Raw genomic sequence first — 13,837 nt, 5'->3', positions numbered from 1 at the left:
CCCCGAGCTGCCTGCGAGCAGCCCGAGCCGTGGTCTCCATCCAAACCAAAACACATCCCGAGCAATACGGACTCACTGATTGTAGCCGGGGGTCCTGCTGGCTACCTATAAAGCGGCAAATCCCACACAAAGACAAGTGAGCAAATAACGTCCTTGTTCTCAGCAAACACGGCCCATCTAAAACACACACACGAGCGAAAACTGTAAAGATCTCGGTCAGCACATTTGAGTTCTGAAACCCAGGACGAGAGGCAGGCGGGATCGGCGAGCCCACCGTAACGCCCAACAGCTGAGATGTCTGAAGCGTGCTGGAGGAATTCAGGCAGACATTTCACTAAAACCAAGGGAAAACGGAAGGTTTTGATACAGACAAACATACAAGCGGTTATTTTGAAACACAGTGCCAGAAGATGTCTTGGAACAACAAAAACACTTTGGGCCAAACCTGGATGTCAAGTTGAACCTTTGAATTATCTTTGGAATGGATGGGGTAAAAAGGCCGAAGGCTGACCCGCAGTGCTATTTGATCCGTACCTCATATGGCTCGCCAGGCCATCCTGAGCGTTAGAGAGTCCCAGATCGGAAAGGGAGTCGGAGCAGACAGACGCGGGCGACAAAGACCTCTCCTTCTCCTCCAGCAGATCGAGTTTCACCAAGGAGCTCGTCTCATCCTCCGAGTTATCCTCCGACACGGAGCCAATAATGAAGCGAGAGTGAGGGTTCATCTCCAGGGGCTTCGGGGGCTGCGAAGACTCCTCCATGGCTCGTACAAACTGGGCTCTCAGCGCTAAGAAGGGCAAAAGAAGCAAAAAAACCCAAACGCCCAGGTTAATACCTGCTATCGCAGAACAAAGAAGACACAGCAAGGGTCACCTCGATAGGAAATGCAATGTTAAAACACCATATCTGAACCCAGATAGGAGTCCAGGACCAAGAATAGTCACTTCTGCTGTAACCACTGACTTTCCTGTTTGCACAAGGACTGCAGTATCAAAGCAGCTGGTCGTTCTGATCTGTTGCAGAACCTGCTAGATTAGACAAAGCACTTAAAAACCAAACAAACACCACATACAAACAAATGACCAGAAATCCAAAATTTTTGGTTTGCTATTATTTTTTTGTGAGTTTGTTAGTTATTGATCACATTTACTGCTTCAATGATGGATTTGATAAGTCAAACCCACCTTTTTCACGGCCCTGGACGGGTGCAAGACACATGAGCTCCTACGTTTTGTCAGCAAACCTGTTTCTTAGGATTCTTTCAGGAATCTGAGCTGATCTCCCAAGTGCTGGGGAGCAGATCCAGCACAGGGCAGGGCGGGTTAGGCCAGGCCTAGGACGGGTTCAGCGCCCAAGCACCTCCAGCTGTGCTCAAGGGTGGGCACTTGGGCAAGAGAAGAAGAATGGGCTGAAGGTGCAGTTTGCCACCCCAAAATATGATCTCGGCTTCCCAAACCAAGAGCTCAAGCACATCTCAAGCCAGAATTCCTTCCTCTGGGCCTGAGGACTTTGAGTATCAAAACTTCAGTGCTGTTCCAGCAGAGAATTAATGCATTTTCTTCAAAATTATTAAAACAAACAACCGAGGAAAGAGCAGGAGCTGGAGAAAACACAGGAGCACCTCAGAGCACAAAGACAGGAGGGATGGGGACAAACACGTGAGGTGCCCCGCTCTGCCGGGCACTCACACGGTAACCACACAGCTGCAAATCACATCATGAAACTGGGAACGCGCTCACCTCTTGTTATTCTTGCAACCTGAGCAGTTATCCACTTCCAAAACGAACTGGAAAAGAATCAACAAGTAAAAATTATGATGATGATGATGATGAAGAATATTCTGTGTGTGTTTTTCCCGATCATCGGAATAATCAAGCGCTAAACTGCCGTGAAAAAGCCACCGGTAGAACCAGAGCAGACTGATCACTGCGGGTCAGAGCGAATGGGGAATGGAACCGCGGGGTTCCTGCCCATAGTCAGGAGCAAACCCCAGTGATAACTGGTGGCTAGAAGACACAGCCGACCATATTATATATATACACACTGTATTTTAACAGATAAAACCCCCAGTAGTTTACCTGTAAAACAAACAGTGACACAGCAGTACGGACAAGGACGAGACCAGGGGACATTTATCTCAGGGTCCTGTTTTCCCAACAGGTATTTCACTCCGCGGCAAGGACTGTTTTGATACCCTCACGTCTCTCTGACATCCTGAACCGGTGGGAAGTCCCCGTCACTCCTGCTAATTACAGCCGTGCCAGGGCAAGCAGGGATGCAGCGCCATGGGTTTGATAGGAACATGACAGCGTTCATCCGGTACACAGGCAAAACAGGACCACGTTATAACACAAATAGGACATGATTGTAGTTTTAATTAGAGCACAGACAAGGAATTTATAGGCAGCGCAATCTTTAAACACCATGCTCTTTCTTTTCATCAGCAACTGAGAATTAAAAACTGATCCGACTGGCTTATGCACTTTTGCCATGAATGTACCTGACTGAATTACTCAGATCAAACCCTGTGTTGACATCACTACTCCCACAAACTCCGTTTCGCTGGGGCCACGGGCAGTTCATTTTACACAGCTGTACTTGACCATTTTATGACTGAAAAGCCACAAATATCTGTCCAACATAAGCATGAAAAGGGTGGATCCCTCTGCTTTGTGAGGGTGGAGAGGGAGAAGGGGAACGCGGCTGCGGAGGCCGCAAACCTGCCTGTGATGCAGAGAAACTAAACCACACAGGGAGATTTAGCTGAGGTGCTTGGGCTTGACTTCTAGCTCAGGCAGCACCAAGTTTAATCAAATCCTGTTTGTGCACATACACACGAAGACAACATTTACATGTCTATTTATCCCGGCATCACATCACTCCTGGAGAATTTCATCCAGACAGATTTACTGTCGGCACCGTTATCAGCGCTGAAGCATCTGAGATGCTGCCGAACTAACTTCAACCCTTTCTTAACGAACAAAACCTTTTTCTAACTTCAAGAACCTATATGTTAATAAGTTTCAAGGGTTTTCTTTTAGTCCCCTTAGCAGAGAAGGAAACAGAGGAACGGGCAACGAAGCGTTTCGCTCAAACACTCCCCAATGCCGCCCTCAAACAACTCGACTCAAACCTCCGTTTGTTCAGCGGGTTCCAGAGCAGTTACTCGGCCAGGAAGCCGTTCACGTCCATCTACCAACGCGCTTCCAACCCCAAAGTCAGGAGTTCCGCTAAAGTTTTGCAATCAGCTGTTAAGTCAATATCGTACTGAACTAGACATACGTTCAGCTTGCTCTCAGCATGCTGAAATTCGTTGTTCATATTAATTTCAGCATTGTCTGCGGCCAAATAAAATGTAGACTTTCTTGGAGAGCTCTTCACAGGAGCCTCGTGCTTTCGGTGCTGCAAACCTCCACATCTTGCATTCGCTCCAGTTTCTAACGCCGAGCACCGAGACAACGTCCGTGTGCCACTCACCTGGGCAGACGTACGGATGGTTTTAATCAAAACCAACTGGCTCCCCAAGTTACAGAGCCCCCACGCTCGTCTGCGCAGGTGGGCACAGCCTGTCGGACGAGCCGACGCCTGCAGAGAGAACTGCCTGCTAAAATACCCTGCACGTTCTAGAAGGATCCAGGCTGAGATCCTGCAAAGAACAGGTAACATCGTGCAATCTGAATTCAAACAGTAACGTATCTGGGTTTGCCTGAGGTGAAACAAAACCCAATTCACTTCTCCACAGCTCTACCACTATCATTAGTAAAGTTTTTTGCTTGCCAGTGAAACGCACACGTGAAAATATCAAACTTTAGGAGTTTTCGTAACAGTTTCATTTTAAGAGCATTCTTATTAATGTCAAATACACCTGGGCATAAAACTCATATAATGTCAGCTGGAAATGAAGCTTCTAGTCTTCCCAAGCCACCCCATCCTGAAGACAATTGCACTACTGAAAAGAACATTATTGTTCCAGTGAAAATGAGTTGTAGGTTCTTTGGAAGAATCAGAGCAGCGCCTCCACAACATTGATAAGTCATATAAAAAGGAAATTAACAAAACCAGTTTTATTTAAGGGTCTCCCGTGCAAAACCCAGGGATCTGTGGTATTGTTAATCAGCGCAAATAATTAAAAACAATGAAATGGAGGTGTACTGTCACCACCCCAACTGAACGAACACAAGTAAAGGAACCAATAGAACAAAGCAGGTAAAAATGAAGTAGAAATAGATGGTACCTGTGTGACAAGCTGCCTGCTTAATTGCTTCTACTGAAGACAAAAAACCCGCAGCGTGCTCACAGACCGTGTGCCCACGGGTTAGAAGTTTTAAGATCTGCTGTATCAGTATTAGACACATAAAGCTAAACGCACTGGTAGAATATACACCTCCTAGGTGTCCTCAGGTAAAATATATCCATGTCACTTCCAAAAAAAACACATAAAGACAAAAAAAAATAAGCCTATATTTACAGCTATCCTAGTTTGCTAAAACACTCAAGACTCTGTCTAAATCGCACTGTCTTTGAGAGAATTGGGCATAACTTAAATGGTTTCCTGAATATTTACAGCCTGCTAAACTGGAATAGATTACAACTTTACTTTGAATCATTTTTCAGTTTTCAAACGTGGTATATTTCATTTTAAAAGTTTCTTGAGGAGATTTAAGAAACAGTATGCAAGGAAAGGGAAGAATAATTTGTTTTGTTCTACAAATCTGCTCTTACAGCTTTATTGTTTTAAGCACCCAGCAGCACCTTCCAGAAAGCATTCCCAGGGCTCCTCTGGAAAACCAGGCCCCGAACTCTTTCCCTTAGATCCCGAAATCCCACCCGCGACGGAAGGATGACCGCAGAGAAGCCGCCCATGCTGGCAAAGCCAGCGCCTCACGCTCCAGCCCTGCGCCGGTCTGGTGGCTGCAACACACCCGGGCTAGTTTTTGTGAATTAACTCCCTCGCCCGGTGCAAAGCCACAACCAACTTGTTGTTCCGCGCCGGGGCTGCAGCCAGCGCGCCCCCCGGGCCAGCCCGGCGGCACACGGCGGCACACGGCCCGGCAGGTCCCCGCCGCACCGGCCGGCTCTTCCGGTGGGCAGGGCCCGCGCCGCATCCCCGCGCCGGGGAACTCCCTTCCCCTCCCTTCCTCCGCACGCGGAGCGGGGCCGCTCCGGGCCGCTCCCAGCCCAAGGCGGACCCGGGGCGCCCGCAGCCCCCGAGCGCCGCGCCCGCCCGCGCGGCGCTGACAAAGCCGGCGGCACCGAACGGCGCGGCCCGCTCTCCCCCGGGCCCGGCCCCGCCCCGCCCCGCGGCTCCGCGCAGCGGCGGCACCCGCCGAGCTCCCGGCGCACACGCGGCCCCGCGGTCCCCATCGCGCGGGGCGCTCACCTCAGGGTGCCGGGAGCGGCGGAGGCGCGGCGGGCCCCCGGGCTGGCGCTGGGCGGCGGAGCGGGCGGGGGCGCGGCGCGAACCCCCCATTCACCGCGCGGCCCCGCCCCCCGGCGCGGCTCCGCCCCCGCGGTGGTGTGATGAGCAGGGTTACCTCAGGTCAGCCCCCCCTAACCCCGCCTCTCCGGGCGCCGCTCCATTGGCTCCCGGCGGGAACGCAGCGGGGGGCGTGACCAATCAGGCAGCGCGCGGGGCGTAACCAATGAAGAGACGCCTATGGCCTGAGCGGCCGGTTCGGCGCGCCCACTGGCTCTTGGCGCGGGGGAGGCGCTGCCGGCTGGGCTTGCTCACACACACACCCCCCCCAGCTCCCCCCGGGAGCGGTTGGCGCGGTCCTTGCCCGCCCGGGGGCCCCGCTCGCCTCCGGTCCCCAAATCGCTGCGTGGAACCCGCACAGGGCGGCTGCGGGACCGACAGCCAGCGCGGCCGGTAACGGGGCCCAGATGTCCTCTCCCGGGCGCGTAACACGTGGCCAGGACTCGCGAAGCGGCCCAGGCGCTGCCGGAGCGTTTCTTGCTCGTTCTTTGACCCTTGGCTGCTTGCTCCGTAGACGGGCAACGGTATAAACACTTAACACTCCTGCTGCTTTCAAGCTGTGTTTAAAGGTGGCTGCATTACAGACATTGAAATGGAATAAGCAATCCAAGTTCAATAATATTGTTATGGGGAACAGACCGTGCTCCCACCTCCATCAGGACTAAATCTAGAAAACTGTTCAGGTCATGGACATTTTTATTTGTATCTCTGTAGATACATCTTTTACATAAAGAATATTCTTCCAGTTAAACATCTGAATGAAGGAGCTAAAAGAGAAGGCTCGTCAAGGTTGGCTTAGTCGTAGCCTGGACTAAATCCCAGCTCAGCCAGGTGAGGGGGAGTGCTTGGCAGGCTGAGGGGCTGTGTGCTAAACCACTGATTATAAACTGAACTTACAAAATCCGAGATTACGACAGGTGCTTAGTTCATCCTGTCTAGTGTTCTGAGCACCCCGGTCATGCTAAAACCTGCCCGCTGCCTGCCTGCCCTGCCCAGCTCACCCATTCAGCTCTTAAATACTATTCAAATGCTGCTGGAGGAGTGATTGCTACATGTAATTAAATCCTGCAGCAACTCTCCCATTCACGGGCAAAGAGAAAAGAACACGTGAAAAAGAGCGAATGACATACATCAACCTTAAAAATAAAGCCTGCATTTGGAAGGTGCTTTTGAAACTAGACACTAAGAACAGCCCCGGACCCCCCTCAGCTTCGGTGGCCCTAAAGCAGCACTTCGTTTATCATTAAAACGGTGATAGTTGGGCTCTTTCACGGATCCCCATGCACACCTCACAGCACAGCTGTCAGTACCCTCCATCCATACCGCACAGGACAGAGCCCAAATATTCCATTGTGTGAATTCTACACAAGCAAACAAAAGCTTTGGGCTTTCCATCTTTCCCACCTGCTCCTACCTACTGAGGCCAGCACTAAAAACCTCTCATTGTCAGCAAGCGTTGGTGGAACCTTTCTTACAAGGAAAGACAATTTGGGAGGAATTACAGCAAATGATGTGGAATACACTGCGGAGCAAGGAACACCCAGCAATTCCTAGTGGCCATGCTGAATAAATCCTGCATTTAGGACACCTGCTGAACTTTGCTGACTTATGTAGAAGCAGAAATGGGTTCAAAATTTGTTGCAATTCCAGATTGAAGCAGTTAGAGAGGACTAGTTAAAAATGTGTTCAAGCTTCGAATTGCGGGCAGCAATGGTATGTGTTTTAATATGAACACATTGCTTCGCAAAGTCCAGACATACTTCCCAGTAGTTTTATCAGATTTTTAATTGTCACCATATTTCTGCTTTTGGGGGTTGGTTAAATGCATGACTTTCTTCTGTTATGTTCAGAAATTGTACACAGTACATTATTTACTCTTACATGACTTAGGAGCGCATGCACTGTTCACATGTACAACCCCACACACACATTTGCTCAAAAAATCAAGAGTAACCTTAATAATGCAAGTAAATAATTGCAAAAAAAAAAAAAATACCAAGAAAACGTTATTACCTTTAATGACACCAAGTTAGGGTTACACGTCTCTTCCCCCGGCTCTGATAACATCACCAGTGCAAACACAGGAAAGATCGTCCTGGGTGAGGGGGGTCAGTGACACCAGCCATCCTGGCACAACTCACCTCCTGGCAGGGAACAGAAGACAGAAAGGGATCACTTTTTAGAGCAAAATCATGTTTTAACTCTTTAGAAGATGGTACAGAAGATTTCAAACATCAGAAACACAATGTCAATCTGCAGAACTCTTAACAGTCTCTGCCTGTTTTCAGGGCTCATCACTAACAAATGCCTCCAAATTCTTACTGTGTTGACACTGGGGAATGGTGAACAGTCTCCTTATTCTACAGCCACACGTTATGGCTGGTGTCCAGTTGCAGTTGACGGTAACCAATGTCAATTTAAACAAATACAGTAATCAGACACATGAGGGGCCACTGAGCAGGAAGCCCTGCTGGGTATGGAGCAGGTCAATGTCCCTCCTGCTGGCCAGGCCACTGCAGATGCTCGAAGCCGCTGAGCTTTTACACCTTCACCATAGTGTTGGTTTGGTGTTGGTTTTGGTTTTTTTCACTTCTACTATGGGCTTTTCAATTTTAAATGAAAAAAACATTGAACTAAAGCAGCTGAATACACTCAAAAAACCCGCAGGAGTGCAAAGATAATCTGGTTTTTATACCACGTGATAGATTGTAAATATTAAATATTTATACTATAATTCATCCTTACCCACCATGAATATCTAAACAAAATACGCATGCAAAATAAATATTGACATGCAAGCTCTTGCCACTCCATTTGCCCCCTTTTTAAACTTAAACATCTTCTGGCATTATCAATGCTTATGGAAGCATTTTCTCGAGTCTCTAGACTATCAGTCATTTGAAATGTCAGGGGTTATTTTACACTGAACAAAGATATTCTCTCATTTTCTGATCAAGGACATAAACCTGTGGTTATTCAGCATTTGAAAGCCAGAGGCTTTGGAGGAAAAAGTGATTTCCATCGCCACCTTGTGTCTAGCGCAGAAAATGCCAATTCTACAAAACCGCCCAGCTGCCTACAGCAATCTCACCAGGACTTTGCCATTAAGATAGAGTCAGTAGCCTGATAATTTTCTGTTATTTCTGGAGGCTGCCTCTATGTATGTGCTTAAAATGACCATCCTGCTTGGCATCACTTCTCCCCGTGCCAGAGCTCTGCTGGAAATCCCTGCCAGCGCTCGCGACCCTTTGCAGCTTTGTCTCTGTCCCCTTTCAGAGCTGTCGCAGACCTGCGGGAAGGCTCATCTTTCCTGGAGCCCTGTGAGGGCAGGTGGTGCCGGTGAGGGGTTATGTGGTGCTGCTTCATTCTCCCCCTCTTTGGGGGAGAAGGCTCCAGGAACGGGTTCTGTTTGCCCTCAGCACTGGGGCGGTTGCCATGGGGCCCCGTTCTAGAAGGAGCTCAGCCCCACGGCAACCAGTGGCCCGCAGCCCACGCCAGGACCTCAGCGTGTCTCAGACCCACGAGACGCAACGTTTTGCTGTTCCTCCCATTTCAGAGCTTAACTCTGGGCCCCCTGTTCAGGACCAAGGCTCATTTGTGACACACCTACTGCAAAGAAATCTGACTGACAGATAAGATTTTTTTTTTCAGGTCTATTTTTTACCAAATTCCACATTTCTCCTGACTGGATTGAAATTAGAGATTAGTACAATCTACAGTGAATTCAGGCTTCAAGTTTAAACCCTCCATATGTTGACCAGGTTAAAGGTGCAGGAATTTTGAACAGGAATATTTAACTACAGAGCTATCCCAGGATCTCTACTAATCAGCTCGATATCTGCTTAAACACCTTAACAACATTATTCAAAGAAAACAGTAAAGATAAAAAAGGCTTCAAGACTACCAAGATAAGATGCAATTATGCTTACAATATTAATATTTAGCTTAGTGTTTGCATACAACAATCCCGGCATAAAAGGTGAGTTGTTCACATTTGCAAGTTCTAACTGAATAAAACTAAGGATTTTGTAAGAGACTAACTTACGTAATATAAGGAATAAATGTATCTGCTGAACTAAGTCTTTAATCCATACGCCTTCACCTCAAATTCTTGCACCTTTGCTGTCAGCAAAATGTTGACATTTAAAATTAGTTACTAAAAGAGGGTAGTACTGACTTGTGTGCTGTAACTGAAGTGGTTCATCCTTCCTTCCATCTCCTCAGACCCCAGAGGCTACAGATGTCAGGTGGAAAGTGCCTCAGAAACACCTGGCAGCGAAAGGAGCCTGAACGTCTCCGTGCAAGGTAAGGAGCCGATGCAGGAGGAAAGTTGTCAGGGCTCTGTACGGCGTGGGGAACACTTCCAGCTGTCCCAGCTACTCCTCAGCCACCTGACCAAAAAGAATACAAGAGGTCATGAAAAACGTTAGCTCCGTCTTGCTAAAAAACAAAGAGGCCACTATACTAACCTTTGATGGTTGGTGTCACTTGCTGTCAGTAATGACACATAAAACCTGAAACGTTGAGGTTTCAGCACCTGAGTGCCTCGATTAAGGGTCTCAGCTCCCACACAACCTTTTGAGTCCCCAAAGGCAACAGGGACCCCGAACAGAGGGGTCTGTCTGGTGACTACTCGGTGGTATCATAAAGTTAGAGTTAAAACGTTGTCGTCCAGAGTGCAGCAACTTACTGTGCTTGAGCATTAAGAATAAAACTAGTCTGACAAAACAGAACCACCAAAGGAATTAAACACAGAGAACCTCTTTGAATTTTCCTCATTGTACCATTAGCAGCGAGCTGTCTCCAAAGTTCCCAGCAGTCCACCCCTCATCGCTAACTGTGCTGGCCTGAACCTTTTGCAAGAAGGACTGCAAATAATTTAAGATCAGCCATTTCTAATGTTTCTTATCCTTTTACAGACCCTTGGATAGCAGCAACCAAGGGAAAGTTCAGCAGAACCCAGAAAGTCATCCCTCTGGAATGCTTTAGTCTTCGAAGATCTGTGCAGGTAAATCTGCTGTATTTGGACAAGATGGATGGAGATTTGACGAACCAGACAGTGGAGAAATGTACCCTGCGGAGCCTCAGAGTCGCCACCAGCGCAGGCAGGAACGCTGCTGTCGGCCACACCTGCGTCCTCCTAACACACCACAGAAGAAAGTTTCAGAGAAAATTTGTTCATAGAGAAAAAGGTAAAAAGTTCAATGTAGCAAATATATGTTTAGGTATGTCGGAGGATAGCGGTTTTCAGTTTCATATAGCTGACACCTCAGCAAAAAAAACCCAACAACAATAGCAACAAAACTACAAGAAAGTAAAGATCCAGAATTAATACTACTGAAAGCTTCAGGTCTTGGAACAATTCCATGTCGCCATTTTCAGTTCCTTTGGGAAGGAGGGTTTGGCAAATATAGTTTCCAATATGAATACATATAGAAAATTCTGTACATTGGGAAATTCCATACAAGCAAGAAAAGCAGCCTAGTACTTCACTGCACGTTGCCGAGTATGCTGCCACCTCTTGCCAACTGTGTCAGCATGCAAGTCATTCTAACTCTCGCTGCTTCTGGTGCTTCATTTAAGCAGAAACAAACAATAGGTTTTCAAACTTCTTTTTATTTCCAGTGTTTCTGGCAAGGACATCAAACTATGTTACAAGAGCAAAGCTGCCCAAGGTGAAAGCTTTTGCAGAGGGTTCAACTGTCCTGCGTGCACACCAAGAAAACCAGACTTTAGAGGGTAAGTATCAATTTGAGGGTTCCCAGCTTCCGGTACCGTGGGAAGTTACAAACCTCACTGCTGTGTCTGGGCTTACACACCAATTTCATCTGGGGACCAGGCTGGAACTGAAAGATATTTTAAAGTGAAAAGTTTCTGAGATTCTGGAGAGATTTACATCCTCCTGTGAAAGCCCACAGGAGGCTCTGAATTGTTCCTCTGCTCTGGTCCACCTAACTTAACCCAGCCTCACCAAAATGAAGAAAACTTTGAACTGTCAAAGACTTGTAAACACATCTGAAATACTCTTGTCTATCTCATTTCAGAGGGAATTTCATCCACAAATGGCAAAGACATGCCGAACAGACAAAAACTCAGTATCATCGGGAAAGCGTTCATCATTTTCGTTGTGTTAGCCTTTGCAATATTCTGTAGCATGTTTGTTGTATTTGGAATTCCCTGCCTGGTAAGTTTTTGAGCATGATATAGCTTCTCATCTCAATCCCCCACACCCATCCAGAATACAGCCTTCCAAGCAGGTCTGATGAGCCGAAATACATTTGCCAAGTTCTCGGGAAGGGAGAACTGTCTTTACAGACAGAAGCTGTCTGCTCAATATATGAAACAGGAAAAATGCATGGGCTGAGATTTGCAGGCCTCCTGAATTCACTGTACTGTGATGGCCGCAACCATCTCAAAAACTTCTCAGTATATGGGGACATGGCTCTTCCCAGAGGAAACCTTTTCCTCCTCCTCCTCAGCAGAGATGAGCAGCAGAGTCATTCCCTACCTCCCTAGCACCCAGTTACTGGTTTATGAGAGGCATGTCTGATTTTTGGTTGCTATCAACTGCTTCCCAGGGTGTATATACAAGAGGGAGATTGAGAACAAAGACATCAGGGGCTGTGATATTCCAACTTACTTCTGTAAAGCCACCTTACTTTGATGCCTAAAAATCCAGTAGCATTCACTGTGGCCCCTCCAGAAACAAACAGCATTTTGTTAGCTCCGAGGCTGGTATTCCACACCGCCACACCCCAGCTGCCTCTGCTTCTTCCCCAAGTGTTTGTGTCCTGTCTGGATCAGCAGCATCTGGAGCAGCAGGAGAAGCCCGTCTGCAGCCTCTGGCCCAGGGCGCGAGGAAACAGCAACACTTAAAACCCCGTTTCTGAAGGACACCGAACAGAAGCCACTGGACAATTTTGTCTGACTCTCAGCTTCCCTTCCCCAGGTACGACGGCTCAGTGTGGAATCTGACCGCGGGACAGCAGACTCTCCCTATTAAGTGAACTGCTGGGGTTGAACAGTTAGACTCCGCTCCCACCTCTCACTGTGACTTGGGATCAAGTCACTTAACTTCATCTAACGCAGTTACTTGTCTGTCAGCCGGCTCTAACAACCGCCTTGCAGCGAGACCAGAGACACAAGAAGCCCTCTGGATATTACACACAGAACAAATCGCTTGAGAGCATTTAATTTGCAGAAATTATCAGTAAATACTTTCAAATAGCAAATGAAAATTACCTCATTTGTTAAAACTTCCGAGTAGAAAAAGGCAGCATGTGAGCACATTACTCATTACAAATTATCCACTTAGATCTTCTTGGCGTGTAACTGTAGTGAGAAATGTGCTCTAGTGAGAGGTTCAGAAATTGAACTGAGACCCTCAAGAGCCATTTCTCACAAGCCATTGAACAGCCATCAGGTGGTAAAACCTTTGGGCCTCTACTAAACTGAAAACCATTTGAGCAGACTTAAGGCAAAAAGAGTTTTTCTGTCATTGCTCCCTCCAGGAGACATCAGGCACCGTGTAACTTCAGTTCAGCCAGGAGATGTCACACCACTAAATCGCTGATCCGAAAAACACGAGCGCTGGTGTAAGACTCTAGGACTAGGGTTGTTTAACATTCCTTACGAATATTTTTTCTTCCCTTGCCAGACCGACGCAGAATAGCAAGACCCTTACATGAAAAGATCCAAAATCACTGTCACCCATGAAACCTACCCATGCAAAGCTGCACAGCTCAGAGGAGCACCCTTTTCACCTGCAAAGATGCATCACCTTTCCCTCACCACTCACTGGAAACAGCAGAAATAAACTTTTGAGAAGACACTCAATGCCAATTCCTTCTATTAACTAACCAGATTCCTATTTTAATTCCCAGATACAGGAAAAACCTGTTAGCATAGCAATAAATATTTCATTGACATTCCAAACTCTGCCTCTCCCAAATCGTTTATTTTTCCCATAAATTTTTCGCATGCATTTGGGGCCTGGACAAAAGGAAAGTGAATTAATTTCCAGTATTTTCAGTCTTGCAGTTAAATAGCTCAGACAAGGAGCACCCATGTAGCAAACTCATCCTAGGACATCAGACCTTCTCCTCCAGCCTCAATGGGAATAACGCAGATATTAATTGTTGAGCTTCAGCCCTTGTCTTGGTCTGAGTAGGTGAATCCCATTTTCATATGCTGATAAAAAATTAATCTCAGATCTATTTGCAATGTGCTTAGATCTAATGCAATCTTTAGCTCTCAGATATGAACTGCCAAAGGCTACATCTGTCTGCTACAGAGAGCAGCTCTCAGGTTCCCATGTAAAGGATTAAATGCTTCAGAATCTGCATAAATGAATAGAAGCAG

General features: G+C 47.3%; 2 protein-coding genes across 9 annotated transcripts in view; one reads left to right on the top strand and one right to left on the bottom strand.

The window, feature by feature from the left end:
* The window catches only part of ACACA (acetyl-CoA carboxylase alpha), a 149,834-nt gene that overhangs the window by 99,449 nt on the left and 36,548 nt on the right, over positions 1-13,837 (bottom strand). For 5 of the 7 annotated variants that reach the window (XM_065036699.1, XM_065036698.1, XM_065036703.1 and 2 more), the window contains exons 2-5: positions 9,654-9,867; positions 7,490-7,620; positions 1,740-1,786; positions 535-787 (exon numbers count right to left, since the gene is read on the bottom strand). In XM_065036699.1, coding sequence (XP_064892771.1) covers positions 535-761 — 227 coding nt within the window. In that variant the 5' untranslated portion in view covers positions 762-787; positions 1,740-1,786; positions 7,490-7,620; positions 9,654-9,867. Of the gene's footprint in view, positions 1-534; positions 788-1,739; positions 1,787-5,380; positions 5,475-7,489; positions 7,621-8,765; positions 8,784-9,653; positions 9,868-13,837 lie in introns of those variants that run through there. The other 2 variants (XM_065036700.1, XM_065036701.1) reach the window with 2 other exon arrangements.
* Positions 9,184-13,355, top strand: LOC110359383 (hypothetical protein). 2 transcript variants are annotated; one of them, XM_021288731.2, is made up of 7 exons: positions 9,184-9,455; positions 9,701-9,781; positions 10,396-10,668; positions 11,102-11,215; positions 11,521-11,660; positions 12,258-12,425; positions 13,134-13,355. In XM_021288731.2, exons 1-6 carry the CDS (start codon positions 9,398-9,400, stop codon positions 12,402-12,404), a joined length of 813 nt encoding a protein of 270 aa, XP_021144406.2. In that variant the 5' UTR covers positions 9,184-9,397; the 3' UTR covers positions 12,405-12,425; positions 13,134-13,355. The 2 variants fall into 2 exon arrangements, with proteins under 2 accessions (XP_021144406.2, XP_021144407.2); XM_021288732.2 differs by lacking the exons at positions 12,258-12,425; positions 13,134-13,355 and adding an exon at positions 12,426-12,626.

Source organism: Columba livia, chromosome 20 (genome assembly GCF_036013475.1).
Source record: "Columba livia isolate bColLiv1 breed racing homer chromosome 20, bColLiv1.pat.W.v2, whole genome shotgun sequence".
Taxonomy (NCBI): domain Eukaryota; kingdom Metazoa; phylum Chordata; class Aves; order Columbiformes; family Columbidae; genus Columba; species Columba livia.
This window is presented reverse-complemented; position numbering and strand designations above follow the sequence as displayed.

What these genes read in the sequence shown, in the direction of transcription:
- LOC110359383 (XM_021288731.2), top strand. Translation starts at nt 9,398, where the DNA reads ATGCTTACAATATTAATATTTAGCTTAGTGTTTGCATACAACAATCCC. An exon ending in AGAAAACCAGACTTTAGAGG is followed by an intron (nt 11,216 to 11,520) that starts GTAAGTATCAAT and finishes ATCTCATTTCAG; the next exon opens with AGGGAATTTCATCCACAAAT. An exon ending in TATTTGGAATTCCCTGCCTG is followed by an intron (nt 11,661 to 12,257) that starts GTAAGTTTTTGA and finishes TTCTTCCCCAAG; the next exon opens with TGTTTGTGTCCTGTCTGGAT.